The 14,671-nt window shown below is 32.0% G+C and overlaps 2 protein-coding genes and 2 long non-coding RNA genes across 5 annotated transcripts; 2 read left to right on the top strand and 2 right to left on the bottom strand.

Moving 5' to 3' along the window:
- Positions 1-2,715: 2,715 nt before the first annotated feature.
- On the bottom strand, positions 2,716-4,338 carry LOC149909698 (uncharacterized). Its single transcript, XR_016458597.1, has 3 exons — positions 3,946-4,338; positions 3,049-3,153; positions 2,716-2,872 (listed from the first exon to the last, which is right to left on the bottom strand). It is a non-coding gene; the product is annotated as an uncharacterized LOC149909698 (long non-coding RNA).
- Positions 4,339-6,051: 1,713 nt separating this feature from the next.
- LOC149909697 (uncharacterized) lies at positions 6,052-7,465 on the bottom strand. Of its 2 annotated transcripts, none has more exons than XR_016458595.1 (5): positions 7,308-7,465; positions 6,781-7,015; positions 6,582-6,653; positions 6,384-6,463; positions 6,052-6,279 (listed from the first exon to the last, which is right to left on the bottom strand). It is a non-coding gene; the product is annotated as an uncharacterized LOC149909697 (long non-coding RNA). The 2 variants fall into 2 exon arrangements; XR_016458596.1 differs by lacking the exon at positions 7,308-7,465 and adding an exon at positions 7,104-7,252.
- Positions 7,466-11,152: 3,687 nt separating this feature from the next.
- LOC149909696 (beta-catenin-like protein 1) lies at positions 11,153-11,999 on the top strand. Its single transcript, XM_090120192.1, has 4 exons — positions 11,153-11,182; positions 11,268-11,462; positions 11,555-11,833; positions 11,922-11,999. Exons 1-4 carry the CDS (start codon positions 11,153-11,155, stop codon positions 11,997-11,999), a joined length of 582 nt encoding a protein of 193 aa, XP_089976318.1.
- Positions 12,000-12,022: 23 nt separating this feature from the next.
- On the top strand, positions 12,023-14,178 carry LOC149909695 (beta-catenin-like protein 1). The gene is made up of 9 exons (XM_090119782.1): positions 12,023-12,081; positions 12,212-12,303; positions 12,395-12,526; positions 12,818-12,966; positions 13,097-13,272; positions 13,357-13,523; positions 13,606-13,701; positions 13,826-13,922; positions 14,034-14,178. Exons 3-9 carry the CDS (start codon positions 12,395-12,397, stop codon positions 14,120-14,122), a joined length of 906 nt encoding a protein of 301 aa, XP_089975908.1. The 5' UTR covers positions 12,023-12,081; positions 12,212-12,303; the 3' UTR covers positions 14,123-14,178.
- Positions 14,179-14,671: the final 493 nt, after the last annotated feature.

Raw genomic sequence — 14,671 nt, 5'->3', positions numbered from 1 at the left:
GTCGGAAGTAAACTTTGGATAATTTGGATTTTCGCGCTCGCAAACGCAAATATCCTGTATGACAGTAGCACTTTACGTTTAGAAATTTAATTGGTACATATAAATAAGGCAGACATAAAGGTAAGGATCTAATAACCAGTGCAAACTTAGCACCCCATCAATGGAATTTTGGGTCGAAAATGACCTTGATCGTTAGGTCCCCATTAGGTCCTTTAAGGTCCACCAATTTTTTCGTTAGGTCCCCTTTAGTTTTTTTTTAAATAATTTTTTAAATTTTAGGTATAAAAAAAAATGCACTTTAGCACCCCATCCATAGAATTTTGGGTCAAAAATGACCTCAATCGATAGGTCTCCGTTAGGTCCTATAAGGTCCCACAATTTTTTCGTTAGGTCCCCTTTAGTTTTTTTTTAAATAATTTTTTTTTAATTTTAGGTATAAAAAAGTTACACTTTAGCACCCCATCCATAGCAAAATTGGCAAATTTTATCAAAATCGTATTCTTTACCGTTAGGTCCGTATGGGCTCATCATTGAAATTGTTGAATTATTTATTTTATTAAAATTATAAAATAATAAAAACCTGCGCATGCGCCTTAGAGCATTAAGGCATGCGCACATCATACATAAACAGCGCGAAATTTAAAATGGTATCGTTTCATTTATTAAATAAATCTATTGTTCTGAGAGTGCTTATTTATTAAAAACCTACTTTTCAACCTAGAATTAAAATAACCTGGTATTAGTGTCAATCTATGGTGTCAATATATTTTTTGTAGCGGCCACAGGGCCACACTACGGTCGAGGTATAGATTCGGAAAGAATAAAGCGTCTTATTCACGGTCAATCCCCGACGTACGTCGGCTCAAGGCCGCGGTGCTGGATGTATCCTTCTGACGATCGTGCGCGCATCAAGCATGGCTAGGGTTGCCAACTTTTATTTGAAGAAATAGAGTATATCTGATTTTAAAGGAGGTAAATACAGAGTAAATAAATATTTTTAAAAATGTATTTTTTTGTACTTTTTGCAGTAACTAAGAATTTTTCATTATTTTTAAATGAATTATATGAATCCAAACATTCCAAATCTAAATTTATATATTTCAAGAGCTCATTTTTAATTAATTTTTAATGAAGCTCGGTTTCTCTCTTCCCGCCACTTCACATTCATGACCGAAAAGACTCTTTCAGTAAATGCTAAAGTGGCGGGAACAGAGAGTATATAGCTAATCATTTTTTTTTAAACAAACAAATTCGTCAAGATATTTTTTTTAAATAAATTTCCATTTTTCTGCAGTGGACTTTTGCATAAAATCTGTGTTATTCAACAATTCGCCTTGGAGTTCTTTTAAAATAATAACTTCTGAATATAAACTGTCCATGTGTACAAGGTTGATCCAAAAGTAATGATAATTGGGATTTCCTGTGTACATAAAAATCAAAAATAACCGTTTCTTGCTTGCTCATGTACTCACTAAGTTATCACAAAAAAATCATATCAATAGGCCACGATTCCAAGTATTTACATTAATTTCTGTTGGCAACACTAATCTGCTGTACGTCCGCGCTATTCACTGTCCATCTGCACGACGTTCGCGGTGGTGGGGGTGCTTGCTGGATGAAAAGTTGGTCGTGCACATCCAGCAAGATAATAATAATAATTATTGACGTACGTCAACCTCTGAACAACGATCATATGGAACTGCCATATGCATGTACTTTTCCTGCATACCTAAGTAAACAAATCGGGGAACAAACATGGCGGGCTAGGGACGTTCACTTGTTCGTCTAGTCGATAATATTGTATCGATTGATGACAGAGTTAAGAATGGATAATTCAGGTAATAAGAATTTTGTCTTTTTGAATGATAAGTATGCAGTAGGTGCTTACCTAGTAAGAGGTACTTCTTTCAACAAAATAAAAAAAAGATAACTACTTCTATCGGGCAATCGTTACTCGGTAATTCGTGATTCGGATTAACCATTTTGCAATTGTACCTACCTACTAGGGATAGCTGTAGTGTGTAATCAATACATTTTGATATTTTCGTTCTGCAGTTTTATTTGAAACAGCTGGTCAGCTGATTTTCGCGATTTGACAGGGTTTTCTTTATATACCTATGTATCCTCACTAATCCTATCCTATCATACTTCCTGCTAATATTATAAATGCGAAAGTTTGTGAAGATGGATGTGTAAGTTTGTTACTCTTTCACGCAAATACTACTGAACCGATCACAATGAAATTTAGCACACATATTGAGGGTAACTTGAATTAACACATAAGATAGGTTTTATAATATTATAAATGCGAAAGTGTGTATGTATGTATATTCCGTTTTCACGCTAAAACGGATAAGCCAATTTTGATGAAATTTAACATCGGGTACTCCAATCCATAGGGTACTTTATTTATTTATTTATAAGCTTTATTGCACACAAACAGAAAAAACAAATTTTACTTAATCGTCAAACGTACAACTTAGTCAAAAGGCGGCTTTATTGCTCCAAGCAATTTCTTCCAAGCAATCCATTCGATCATAAGAGCATTCTTTACCCGCGACTTCGTTCGCATGTACGAAAATAAAAAAGAGCAGAGCCGCTGGCTAAAATACATGTGAGTGACTCAAGCAGATGTTCAAGGACAAGTATAGTTAAATAACAAACACAATTTTTTCATAAAATAATTTATTTAAGTTATAGTGGTTACTATATATGTTTAGGTACATGGGACAGTAGTCACAGATGCGGCAAATAAGCTTGGCCATATACAGTGTGGAAATTTGTTGACGGACCACTTCATTTAAACATTTAATTTTCTTTTTCTGTTTCTCCACTTTTTCTTCATTTTTTTTAATTCTTCGAGTGCTGAAGCCTAAAACATTAAAGAAATTTTAATTATTGATAACAGTTCTCATAATTATACACATGAATCTGAGCATGTATGACTAAGACTATGAAAAAGTTACGTATTGAAGTTATGTGTTAAGTCCCTTTTTTTTTAAACAAGAATTATTTCATATAGGTTTTCTATTCAAGAACTGCTCTTACCAATTCAAGATCCTTGGCATCTTGTTGATGTGGATAACCTGAGCATGATGGTTGATCAGTAGTATTTGATATGTCAATTAAAGCAAATTGAGATGGATGGTCTGCCTGAAAGAGATAAAAATGTTACATTAGATATGGTCCCAAGTGATAATAAATAGATTGCTACAGAAACATGAACTCAATGTTTGATAAATTCATAAATTGTAAAACTTTTAGTATTTTTTTTTTTATTAAAATTATTTATTGAACAAACATAGCGTATTATATACTTATGGAAAGTGTAGCTTTCCAACAACGAAAGAATTAAAAAAAATTGGACCAGTAGTTTTGAGGTCTTTTTGTGCATACACAATCAAATCTTTCCTTTTTACAATATTAAGTATAGAAAAAGTTTGAGACGATGTAATAAAAGTTTCACTTTAAAAGATTTTAATAATGTAGGTAATATCTTAAAAACAAAAAAATAACTCAGTAGGTTTTAAGTACCAGTCATCACACCACTTGTCTCATGACACTCTAGGTCTCTAGAGCATATAAGTCAAAAAAGATATTGTGAAGCATATAGCAATTAGATTAATCGGTCAACAGAAAGGGGGTACAATTTCAATTACTACCTTGTACCTAAAAAAAACAAACAGGATGAGCTAAATAAAATCTATACTATAATAATATTATAAAGCTGAAGAGTTTGTTTGTTTGTTTGTTTGAACGCGCTAGTCTAGGGAACTACTGGTCCGATTTGAAAAATTCTTTCAGTGTTAGATAGCTCATTCATCGAGGAAGGCTATAGGGTATATAATATATATCACCACGCTTCGACCAACAGTTTTGGAGCCACGGGGGTGAAACCGCGCGGAGCAGCTAGTTGTTTAATAAAAAGATTGATGAATTATTTACCTTTGCAAATACTGTTGGGATAGCATCATCTCTCAATCAAACGATATTTAAAGTCTTATTAAATGCGCTCTCTTCAAAGTGCAATGAGTACACATTAATGTTTTTAGTTCCTGGCCGGATATTTTCTATGCCAATCTTTTCCAACCATGCCTTTCGCCGGGATTCGTTACTTGGTAAACTAAAACGAAATATGCAACAATATATAACTTCGCACGTAATTAATAAACAAATTAATAATTTATCGATAAGGTGTTTATGCGATGATGTTCGACACTAGCACTCATGTTTATGTTTTCGATGCAAATGAAATAAGGAGAATATTGCGGGTTTCTACAGCTCATAATAACTAAGATGATTAAATGTAAAATGATTAAAAGATTTCTATACACTTGATAATAAATACACTTTAATATAAGCAACAAGTTGAAAGGTTAGATTCGGCCTGTTTTTGCTTTGGCATAGGCCACAACCTACTATAGAACACTTCATGGTACCTATTATTATTTTCAATTATACTTATTACACTCGAATATGGGCGAAAAACACTGGAAAATCATGGGAAAATCATAAAAATTTCACAATGACATCTTCTCACATGTAAACAAAACCGTATACTAAAATGGCGTCCGTGGCAGCAAAGGTACATCGATGCCAATGAAGAGGGCGCTAATAAAAAGAGTGTAGATGCTTTTTCTAAGGTAAAACCACTGTTGTGAGAAAGAGATGGGTATATCATTATTATTTCCGCGTCAAATTGAACAATTACGGCAGTTCCATAGGATTCTTTGTTCTGAGACGTCAACGCTATTCACTGTCGTTTTGCGTCGTGCATCGTGTATGACCTTGGCGGGACGTACGTCAAGATGGACCGTAAATAAGACGCTTAAGACGCTTAACATGCAACAAATCATTAATTTGATTCGGGATGACCTTCGCGTGGACACTCGAGGGGGCGGTATTCCAGTGGAACTGCAAGTGATGGCAGTTATTCGATATTGGGGCCGGCATGAGGTAGATGTGACTTGTGCTCTAGTTTTGGATATATACAATAGAAAAGCCTGTATAACGATCTATTACATTACAGATCCAAGAAGATTGTGCTGACATTCACAGAATGAGTCAACAGACACTTTCCCGTTTGTCCCGAAATGTTGCTATTGCGTTAGCTTCTAAAAGTTCGCGTTATATTAATATGCCGTCGAACTCAACCGAGGAAGCCAAAGCAATTAGGAAATTTGAGGCCATAATATGCGGGATGAAGCGTATCATTGGTGCAATAGATTGCACTCATATTAAGATACGCAAAGTGAGTGGAGAGGCTGGACAGTACTATGTTAATAGGAAGGGACATTACTCCATTAACACTCAAGTATGAACATTGTACAATAACATTTTAGTTTGATCATAGTGTATTTAAAGTAATAAATTTTCATTGTTATGTGTGCTATTATGTGTTTCTAATTTATAATAATATTGATGACAATAATTACAGGTAGTATGTGACTCTGACCTTAAAATCTGCGATATTGTGTGTCACTGGAGAGGAAGTACACATGATTCCCGCATATATAGAGAAAGCTCAATAAAGCGGAGGTTTGAGGAGAATGAATTTCATGGGAAGCTGATTGGAGATAGCGGGTATCCTTGTACTTCGCATCTTCTAACACCAATATTAAGACCAAGGACACAGGCAGAAGAAAGGTACAACCTGAGTCACATACGAACGAGGAATACTGTAGAGCGTTGCTTTGGGGTGTGGAAGCAAAGATTCCGCATACTCAACGAAACAATGCGAGGGTCTCTGCAAGTGATCAAGACCACTATTGTTGCTTGTGCAGTTTTGCACAATTTAGCAATACTCTTTAATGAGTCTATTTTAAATCAAGGTATTTGTGCAAACTAATATGTAAACAAAGTATATTTAATAATGCCAATACATAAAAAATAAGCATATTTTAATTCTTTATTTTGTATTTTTCTAGATCCTTCAGGCCTTGAAAATCAATTATTAATCGATCCAACTATCCCTGATAATATAGAAGATGAAGACGAAAATATAAACAGGGCCATTTATATTGAAACTTATTTTAATCAATAAAAACCATATTTTATTATTTTTCAAAATTTATTTTTTTTAAATATTCCTCCTCTAATGCAAGTATTTGGAGCTTCTTCTCGTGAAGCTCCCTCTCTTGTTCTATTCTTAATAGGTGAAGCTCCCTCTCTTGCTCTATTCTTAATAGATGCAACTCTTGTTGTTGCTTCATTAATTCCTCCCTGCTTTTTTTTGCAAGGAGGAATAATTGATGCTCGTAATTGGAATTTGATTTCCCACTGTAAAAATAACATAAACATTAAACATTATTTCACATAAATCACAGCTGAACAATAAGCACAGGAAATTTCATGAAATTCTATTTTCAACATTACATACTTACGTTTTTTTTGGTTTAGCTTTGAAAATATGATGTGTAGGATTTATACGTGGCAATTCAGTGGAGAAATTTGGCAATTCAGGCTAAAAATAAAAAAATAATAATTATTTTAAAATAATATAAATTTTATTTATAATACTGATATTTTTGTATAACATAACTGATAAAAATATTATACAAATTATTATATAATATGATTACCTATGCATGTGCAGTGCTTTCATCATTTTCATTCAATTTCAATGTATCATCAGCAGACTCCTTAGTAACTTCCTATAAATATATAAAATATAATTACTCAATCTCACAATAAAAAACTATATATGCATAGCGCTATTATCCCTTAATGGATATTCCAAATTAAGGAATAATAGCAGTAGAAAATGTAAAAAATATAAACCTGTTGGCCATGTGTTGCATCGCTATCGAAAGGATTGTTATCAACCACAAACTCATTAGGAAGAGCTGCTATAAGCTCTTGATCTTCAGGCGGAGGACTTGGTGGCGGAGGTCCCCCGCCTGTCATGTTTCTTGCCGTTCTAAATTTGTGTTCCGAAGCCTTAGCTTTCTTCAAATTCCTCCACTGATTTTGTATTTGGCTTAAGTCCCTTTTATGGAGTGAAATGATATTATAACTGAAATATAAATACAATAATAATGTTATTACACTGTAACAATTTATTAAATACAAGAAACTGTTAGAATAAGTAAAACTAAAATAACCAAGACAAAACATCTTCCCATGCAAGTTTTTTTGCTGTATTTGTATTAGTCGACGTATCCTTATTCTCTAATATAATATGTGCTCGCTCGAGCACTAATTATTTTCGAAGCACTTTCTAAAGAGCAATATATATTTATTAATAAGCATTAAAACATTTAAGGAAATAAGTACATTCTATTAGATTTCTTGTGTACATTACGTACCTTATCCTCCTCACTCCAATTCGTCGAACGAGAACGTTTATTGATCATTGAACTCATTTTAAATTAAAACTGAATTTGAATTTATCAAAAATCTCAAATCTGTACAAATGTTTGAAATTTGAAAGTTATCAATATCCTGTCAGTTAAACGTCATACAAAATAAAGTCTACCATTCATATTTGTCAAAAAGTACATTTTTAGTCAAGTTTTACGTGAATAGCGGGTTTTATTTCGATAATGTTACTAGAAAAAAATACATATATTGACGTAACTTAGTTGAGAGACTGCTGAGATAGGTTTATAAGTACGATTATTTTAATCATTGTTTAAGGAGTTGAGAGTTATTTAACTGAGAGGTGTTTATGCAACAGATCAGTCAGTTTTTATAAGTAAGGCTGGTAATTTTTTACGACATCACATTAGAAACCTCAAAAATAGCAGTACTTCTCCACTATTTAATGGATGTTATTATACATATAAACCTTCCTCTTGAATCACTCTATCTATTAAAAGAAACTGCATCAAAATCCGTTGCGTAGTTTCAAAGATTTAAGCGTACAAAGGGACATAGGGACAGAGAAAGCGACTTTGTTTTATACTATGTATAATATAATAATGATAGTGATAGCACAGTATTACAATATTATTTCCTACAGTAAGGAAACGCCTTTGATGTCGCGCGATGCCGCCGCCAGCGTAGGTACTTACGCTGCCACACGAAAATACGCTAGGGTTGCAACAAATGGGAAATAAAACAATTGTGATTATTAATATTATGATGAAATCATTTATTCATATGTACATTCAAAATAATTGCGATTATTAAATCTGATGTAATCATTTGTTCATAAATATATAATTACAGATATTGCACTGCTAAATATTATTTACGTGGACACTTTATTTTTGGATGTTCTTAATTGTATATTATACCATTTAAGAAGTAATGCATTCGCATTGGGATGTACAATCTGATTAGAAAATAATGAGGACAACATATACATAGCTTTGATTTTAATTCAACAGATACAATTATTAATACAATCTTTCTGAAATATTGTTTCCTTCTGGGATTTCAATGTAGATTTACATCCGTAAACGGAACAGTTTTTGCGCGCCATAATAGAATATGTAAGTACCTATGTATAATAAAATTATTACATAAAAAATACGACTGCGTCGTCCTTTCGCGATAGTTAATGCAAACTCAGCGTGATTGCATTAAGCGGCCCGCGTCGCCCGACCCCCCGCCAGTTCCCCTCCGTTTCTCTGCACAAGTACATTCGTCGCCATACTGTAGGAAATATGGTGATACTGTGGTGATAGTCCGGCTAACGAAAGATAAGACTGGAAAAGGCGGCAAATTCAAAAAATCATCATATTAAGGTAACCTAATGGTAACTTAGGTTATAGTTGGAAATAAAGTTTTGATACTTTAATTTATTATTACGAGCTTTGTTTTTTTGAGAGATTAACAACCTCTACAAACTCTTCATCTATATAATATTATATATATGTAATCTGGTACAGTTATCTGATACAGATAAAAAAAAGAACAGCTAGTGAAAGTAATAAAAAACATAATAAAATACAATTAAATTTTGTTTAATCAATATAATCATATTAAATCTAAAAGCCGCGTTCAGCCGCGAATAAAGAATAAGAATCACTATCATTATCTCTGACATCATTAACTCTTCCATTTCTGCAGTTATTCCATCTTGTTTTTTTTGTTCTTCAACATGAATAACATGGTTCGGTCATAGAAGAAATCTCGTTGAGATACTGATTTTGTGTCTTTAAACATTTTGAACGGACAGATCGTTCAATTTTATATTGTTGCTTTAATAGTTTATAACTGGATTACTGGTATCATCCATGCAAAATAATAATAATAATATTAAACAAATCATATAATGTGCAATGCAATCAAGATGAAAAGTATCAAAATATCAAGTCACACTGTGTATTTTTCCTTGAAAACTACATCTCTTTCAAATTGTTTCTTTTTAAATTTATTAATCATAGTTTAAAGTTTTCGTCATGTTTTCAACTCAGTTTTCAATTATTAGAAATCACTAAAATCCTAAGCTAAAATCGCAGAAAATAAAATCACTTTGACAAGCTTTGACACATCAACAACTCAGGTTTTAATGACAGTTAACTGTTAAGTGTTGCCAAATAAATTTTCGAAATAAAAAGCCAGTCTCATCTTTCGAACCAGACGTGACTAGTATAGATTTATTTATTGATTTAATAAATGAAACGATACCAATTTAAATTTCGCGCTGTTTATGTATGATGTGCGCATGTCTTAATGCTCTAAGGCGCATGCGCAGGTTTCAATTATTTTATAACTAGTGCCCCGGCTTCGCCCGTGGTACATATTTAGTATCCTATATCCTTCTCCTGGCTCTAAACTACCTCCCTGCCAATTTTCAGCTAAATCGGTTCAGCCGTTCTTGAGTTATAAGTGGAGTAACTAACACGACTTTCTTATAAATATATAGATTTTAATAAAATAAATAATTTAACAATTTCAATGATGGACCTATACGGACCTAACGGTAAAGAATACGATTTTGATAAAATTCGCCAATTTTGATATGGATGAGGTGCTAAAGTGTAATTTTTTTATACCCAAAATTAAAAAAAAAATATTTAAAAAAAAACTAAAGGGGACCTAACGAAAAAATTGTGGGACCTTATAGGACCTAACGAAGACCTATAGATTAAGGTCATTTTTGACCCAAAATTCTATGGATGGGGTGCTAAAGTGTAATTTTTTTATACCTAAAATTTAAAAAATTATTTAAAAAAAAACTAAAGGGGACCTAACGAAAAAATTGGTGGACCTTAAAGGACCTAACGGGGACCTAACGATCAAGGTCATTTTCGACCCAAAATTCCATAGATGGGGTGCTAAGTTTGCACTGGTGATCTAATATCTATACGTATACTATGTAAATTAATATTGTTAAAAAATCATAAATCGGATCGGATAAATCTAACCGTTCAACGGTTAGATTTATATGACATCTAAAATAAATAGTAATGAATAGTCGTTATAAATCATGGCTGTTTTCCAATTACAGAGCATAATGCGACTCAGTGCCGCACAATGCCGAATTATGCTGATGCTTAATTGGAACATGAAACGCACCAGCACTCAGCAGGTTGCGCTAAGTTCAGTGTTGAAAAAAAAAATATTCATAAAGTTTAGCAATAACCTCATTAATGTGTAAATAAAGTGGTATACATAATAATTGGTTGAAAAATATTTACGGCTATTTTAAGTCATTTGGATTTTGATTATTTCATTAACATTTTTTTCAATGTTTGTACCTTCATCCATACTTATATTTATTTTTTTTTTAACACAATTTGAATTATCTTTGATTATTTCGAAAAAACTACAATGAAACGAAAGCTTTAAAATTTTTTCCAATAAATCGATTGCACGCATCAATTCACGCGCATTACTTTTTTTAGTGCTCGATTGTGCGAAGCGTTGCTGTAGTTGGAACATTCAACGTTAAGCATTATGCCGCATAATGCGCTCTAGTGCTGTAATTGGAAAACGGGGCATAAATACACTGTAGAACTATTTATTTTGTAGCACGTCAACGGTCAATTGTCAAATGTCAATTACATGTCAATTCAATAAGCCTGCAAGCGTCATGCACAATGGGAATTGGGAAATGCGGCTGTGATTGTGATGTTTGTCTTTGTATTTTTGGATATATAGTAATATTCTATGAAAGAGATATTAAATAATAAAGTGCAAGCATTGCTTGTGTTGAACAACGATAATTAATTTTTCAAGATCTTAATGCTGAGCAAAAATGGATGTTGGTGAATTACTCTCATTTAAGGTTGTTATTATTGTTATTTTGTAGCTTTTCATTGTAAATAGTAGTTGTAATGAATATTTCAATAGGTAATTATATTCCTCCATAGCCCACACCCACTCCAAAACGTCCCAATGAAGATGAACTTGAAGATTCAGATGATGAAAGTGTGCGGTCAAGTAAAGTACGTCGTCTAGTAAAATCGGATATAGAAAGAACTGTAAAATCTCTTCCAAAAGAACCAACTATTACTGACAAAGAACGTGAAGATATTCTTAAATTCGTAGAAAATGAAGTAACAGAGGTAAAAATTTATTTTACATTGTATGTTTACTTTACTTTAATCAATTTTAAATTTAATATGAATTAGGTTAATATTGTGCTATTATTATTCAGGGTGAAGTTCTAGATGAAACTGCTGTAAAAAAATTAGTTCTTAATTTCGAAAAGAAGGCTCTGAAAAACAGAGAAATGAGAATTAAGTTTCCTGACCAACCAGAAAAATTCATGGAGAGTGAATTAGATCTATATGAAGCTCTGCAGGAATTAAGTGCTGTAGCCACTGTGCCAGACCAGTATCCCTTGTTGGTTGACTTGAAATGTGTTAATTCAATTTTAGAATTACTGTCTCACGATAATACCGATGTATCTACAAAAGTTGTCAATTTATTGCAGGTATGAATTTAAACATGATTTAAATAGAGTATTATAGGATTTTGCTTTCAATTGTTCCTAAATCTTTAATTTAACTTTTTAATCATAGGAGTTAACTGATGTTGATATATTGCATGAAAGTGAGGAAGGTGCAGAAGAATTAATAAATGCATTAGCAGAAGCATAGTGCCCTTCGTTACTTCTGCACAATCTTGCTCGACTTGATGAACAAGTACCAGATGAAAGGGATGCCGTTCATAACACATTAGGTATATTTGTGTTTATTATGTTCAATGTTGTCTTGCTTTTCTAGTACATAATTGAGCATGATCAGGTGAATGGGTAAGAGTAAGGCTTTGCATTATGAAAAAATATTTAATTGTAATTCACTATTCCCAGGCATAATTGAAAACATAACAGAATTTCGCCCTGAGCTATGTGTAGAAGTTGCCAAACAGGGTTTTATTCAGTGGATTTTGAAAAGACTTAAAGTAAGTAAAGCAAATTGTATTTGTATTTTTAAAATCGTAACATAATCTATGGACACATGTACAAAATCTTATCTTGATCTGTTATTTTCAGATGAAGGCACCATTTGATGCTAACAAGTTGTATGCAACAGAAATATTATCCATACTTCTGCAGAACACCCCAGAGAATAGGAAATTACTTGGAGAACTTGATGGCATTGATGTCTTATTGCAACAGTTAGCTGTAAATATTTTTATTAGTACCAATCTTTTATAACCTCTGCAACCTGCATTGTGGATGATCTTCAACTTTTGTTGTTATCAACATATGTTATGAGGAAAAATTTTCATCCGAAAAAGTTTTTGTTGTTGTTGCTTTACTTACTTGTTATTAAAAATGTATTTGAAATGTATTTTTTTTATACAAAAAAGGAACTTAATTTATGAATACACATGAAAGTAAAATAATAAAAGATACAAAGAATATACAAAGTTTTTTGAGGAACATAAAAATGTATGTAATATTTGTTTTCAGTTTTACAAAAGGCATGATCCAAGTGGTGCTGAAGAGCAAGAGGCAATGGAAAACATGTTTGATTCATTATGTTGTGCTCTCATGGAGCCTAGCAATAGAGACCGATTCTTGAGAGGGGAAGGTCTACAACTTATGAATCTTATGTTAAGGTTGGCTTCACTAAAATAAAAATTTATTTTTCAAGAAACTAATACAAATAAAATCTATATTTTCATGGAAAATCTTGTTTGTTTAAAAAAATGAATTTAACAGTTACTAATATATAATATGTTTTTGTAGAGAGAAAAAGATGTCGAGAAATGGCTCATTAAAAGTATTGGATCATGCACTAGCAGGCCCTGATGGTCGAGACAATTGCAATAAATTTGTCGATATTTTGGGCTTACGAACTGTTTTCCCTCTGTTCATGAAAACACCAAAGAGAAAAAGATTGTTAACAGTTGATCAACATGAAGGTTTGTTTCAAGTAAAAACATTTGTGCCTTGAAAACAATTTACAATACTTGAAAAATGTGTCATTAATTTTATGTTTATTTTAGAGCATGTAGTATCAATAATATCATCGATGTTACGTAACTGTCAAGGCAGTCAGCGGCAAAGATTACTTGCGAAATTTACCGAAAATGACCTGGAAAAAGTGGACAGATTATTAGAATTACACTTTAAATACATGGACAAAGTAGACCGTATTGAAAAGGAAATGGAGGTATAGAAATAATATACTCTATAGATGAATTAATTACATTTGTTCGAAAAATTTTAATCCATATTTCTCAAAATTATTTTAGCAAGAAACAGAAGATTTAGATGATGATGCACAGTATTTGAAGCGATTGTCTGGGGGCTTATTCACTTTGCAGCTCATTGACAGGATTATACTAGAGGTATGGTGAAAAGAAAATGCAATAATAAATTAAAAATAAATTTTCAAATGGAATAACTTCCGCAATAATTTCGTATTGAAGCTATTCTTTTATACAGAATAAGATAAAATGCTCTATTTTTCAGGTATGCACAGCAGGCCCGCCATCAATAAAACAACGTGTGCAGCGCGTATTATCTTTAAGAGGCGGTTCATTGAAGATAATAAGACACGTTATGAGAGGTAAATAAATCGAAGCCTTGATTGAATTGTATTTAAAAGCAGAATCACCCATTGAATGGATTTAAGAGTATTGAATTAAAAATAGTATTTCATAATTACTATTTGTTTCAGAATATGCTGGCAACTTAGGTGATGCTGGCAGTGAAGAATGGCGACAACAAGAACAACAACACATACTTCAACTTGTTGATAAGTTCTAGAGTGTTCTCCAGTTTTAGATATAAAGAATTTATAAAAATAAATAAATTTGAGCTGTTATAGTCGTTTTATTACTAATCAGAGTTAACACATTTGTGTCATCTGTTAATAGTTGGTAACATTTAACAACAATAATAATATATAATACCTTACGTAACAATTTAAGTAGCGCCAAAATACATAATATAGAAATATAAGTACCAATACATGATCAGATAATTATATAATTAAAATTGTTTTCTTTTTCAATATGTTTGTTTGTAACATATTTAAACATAGTGATGTAATTTCATTTGTACTGCAATCTTAAGTACACTATCAGCAAATAAGAAAAAGTTAATGATTATTGATTACAATAATAGAAATAATTAAAAATGTATTGATAAGGTAAAAATAGAAATATTGCAACTTTATAGTTTAAAAATTAAGCATAAGTACTTTATTTTATTGCACATCTGTTTGATAAAGGCACATTATATCTTTAGAGCCATTTACTAATTCTATGATTTCCAACATAAAACATTGATGCAATTTTAATTTTGTGACATATT

Source organism: Colias eurytheme, chromosome 3 (genome assembly GCF_061535395.1).
Source record: "Colias eurytheme isolate Ceu_HAF_F1 chromosome 3, ilColEury1 Martin Lab GWU primary, whole genome shotgun sequence".
Classification (NCBI taxonomy): domain Eukaryota; kingdom Metazoa; phylum Arthropoda; class Insecta; order Lepidoptera; family Pieridae; genus Colias; species Colias eurytheme.
Note: the sequence above shows the minus strand (reverse complement) of the source record. Positions and strands in the feature narration are given on the sequence as shown.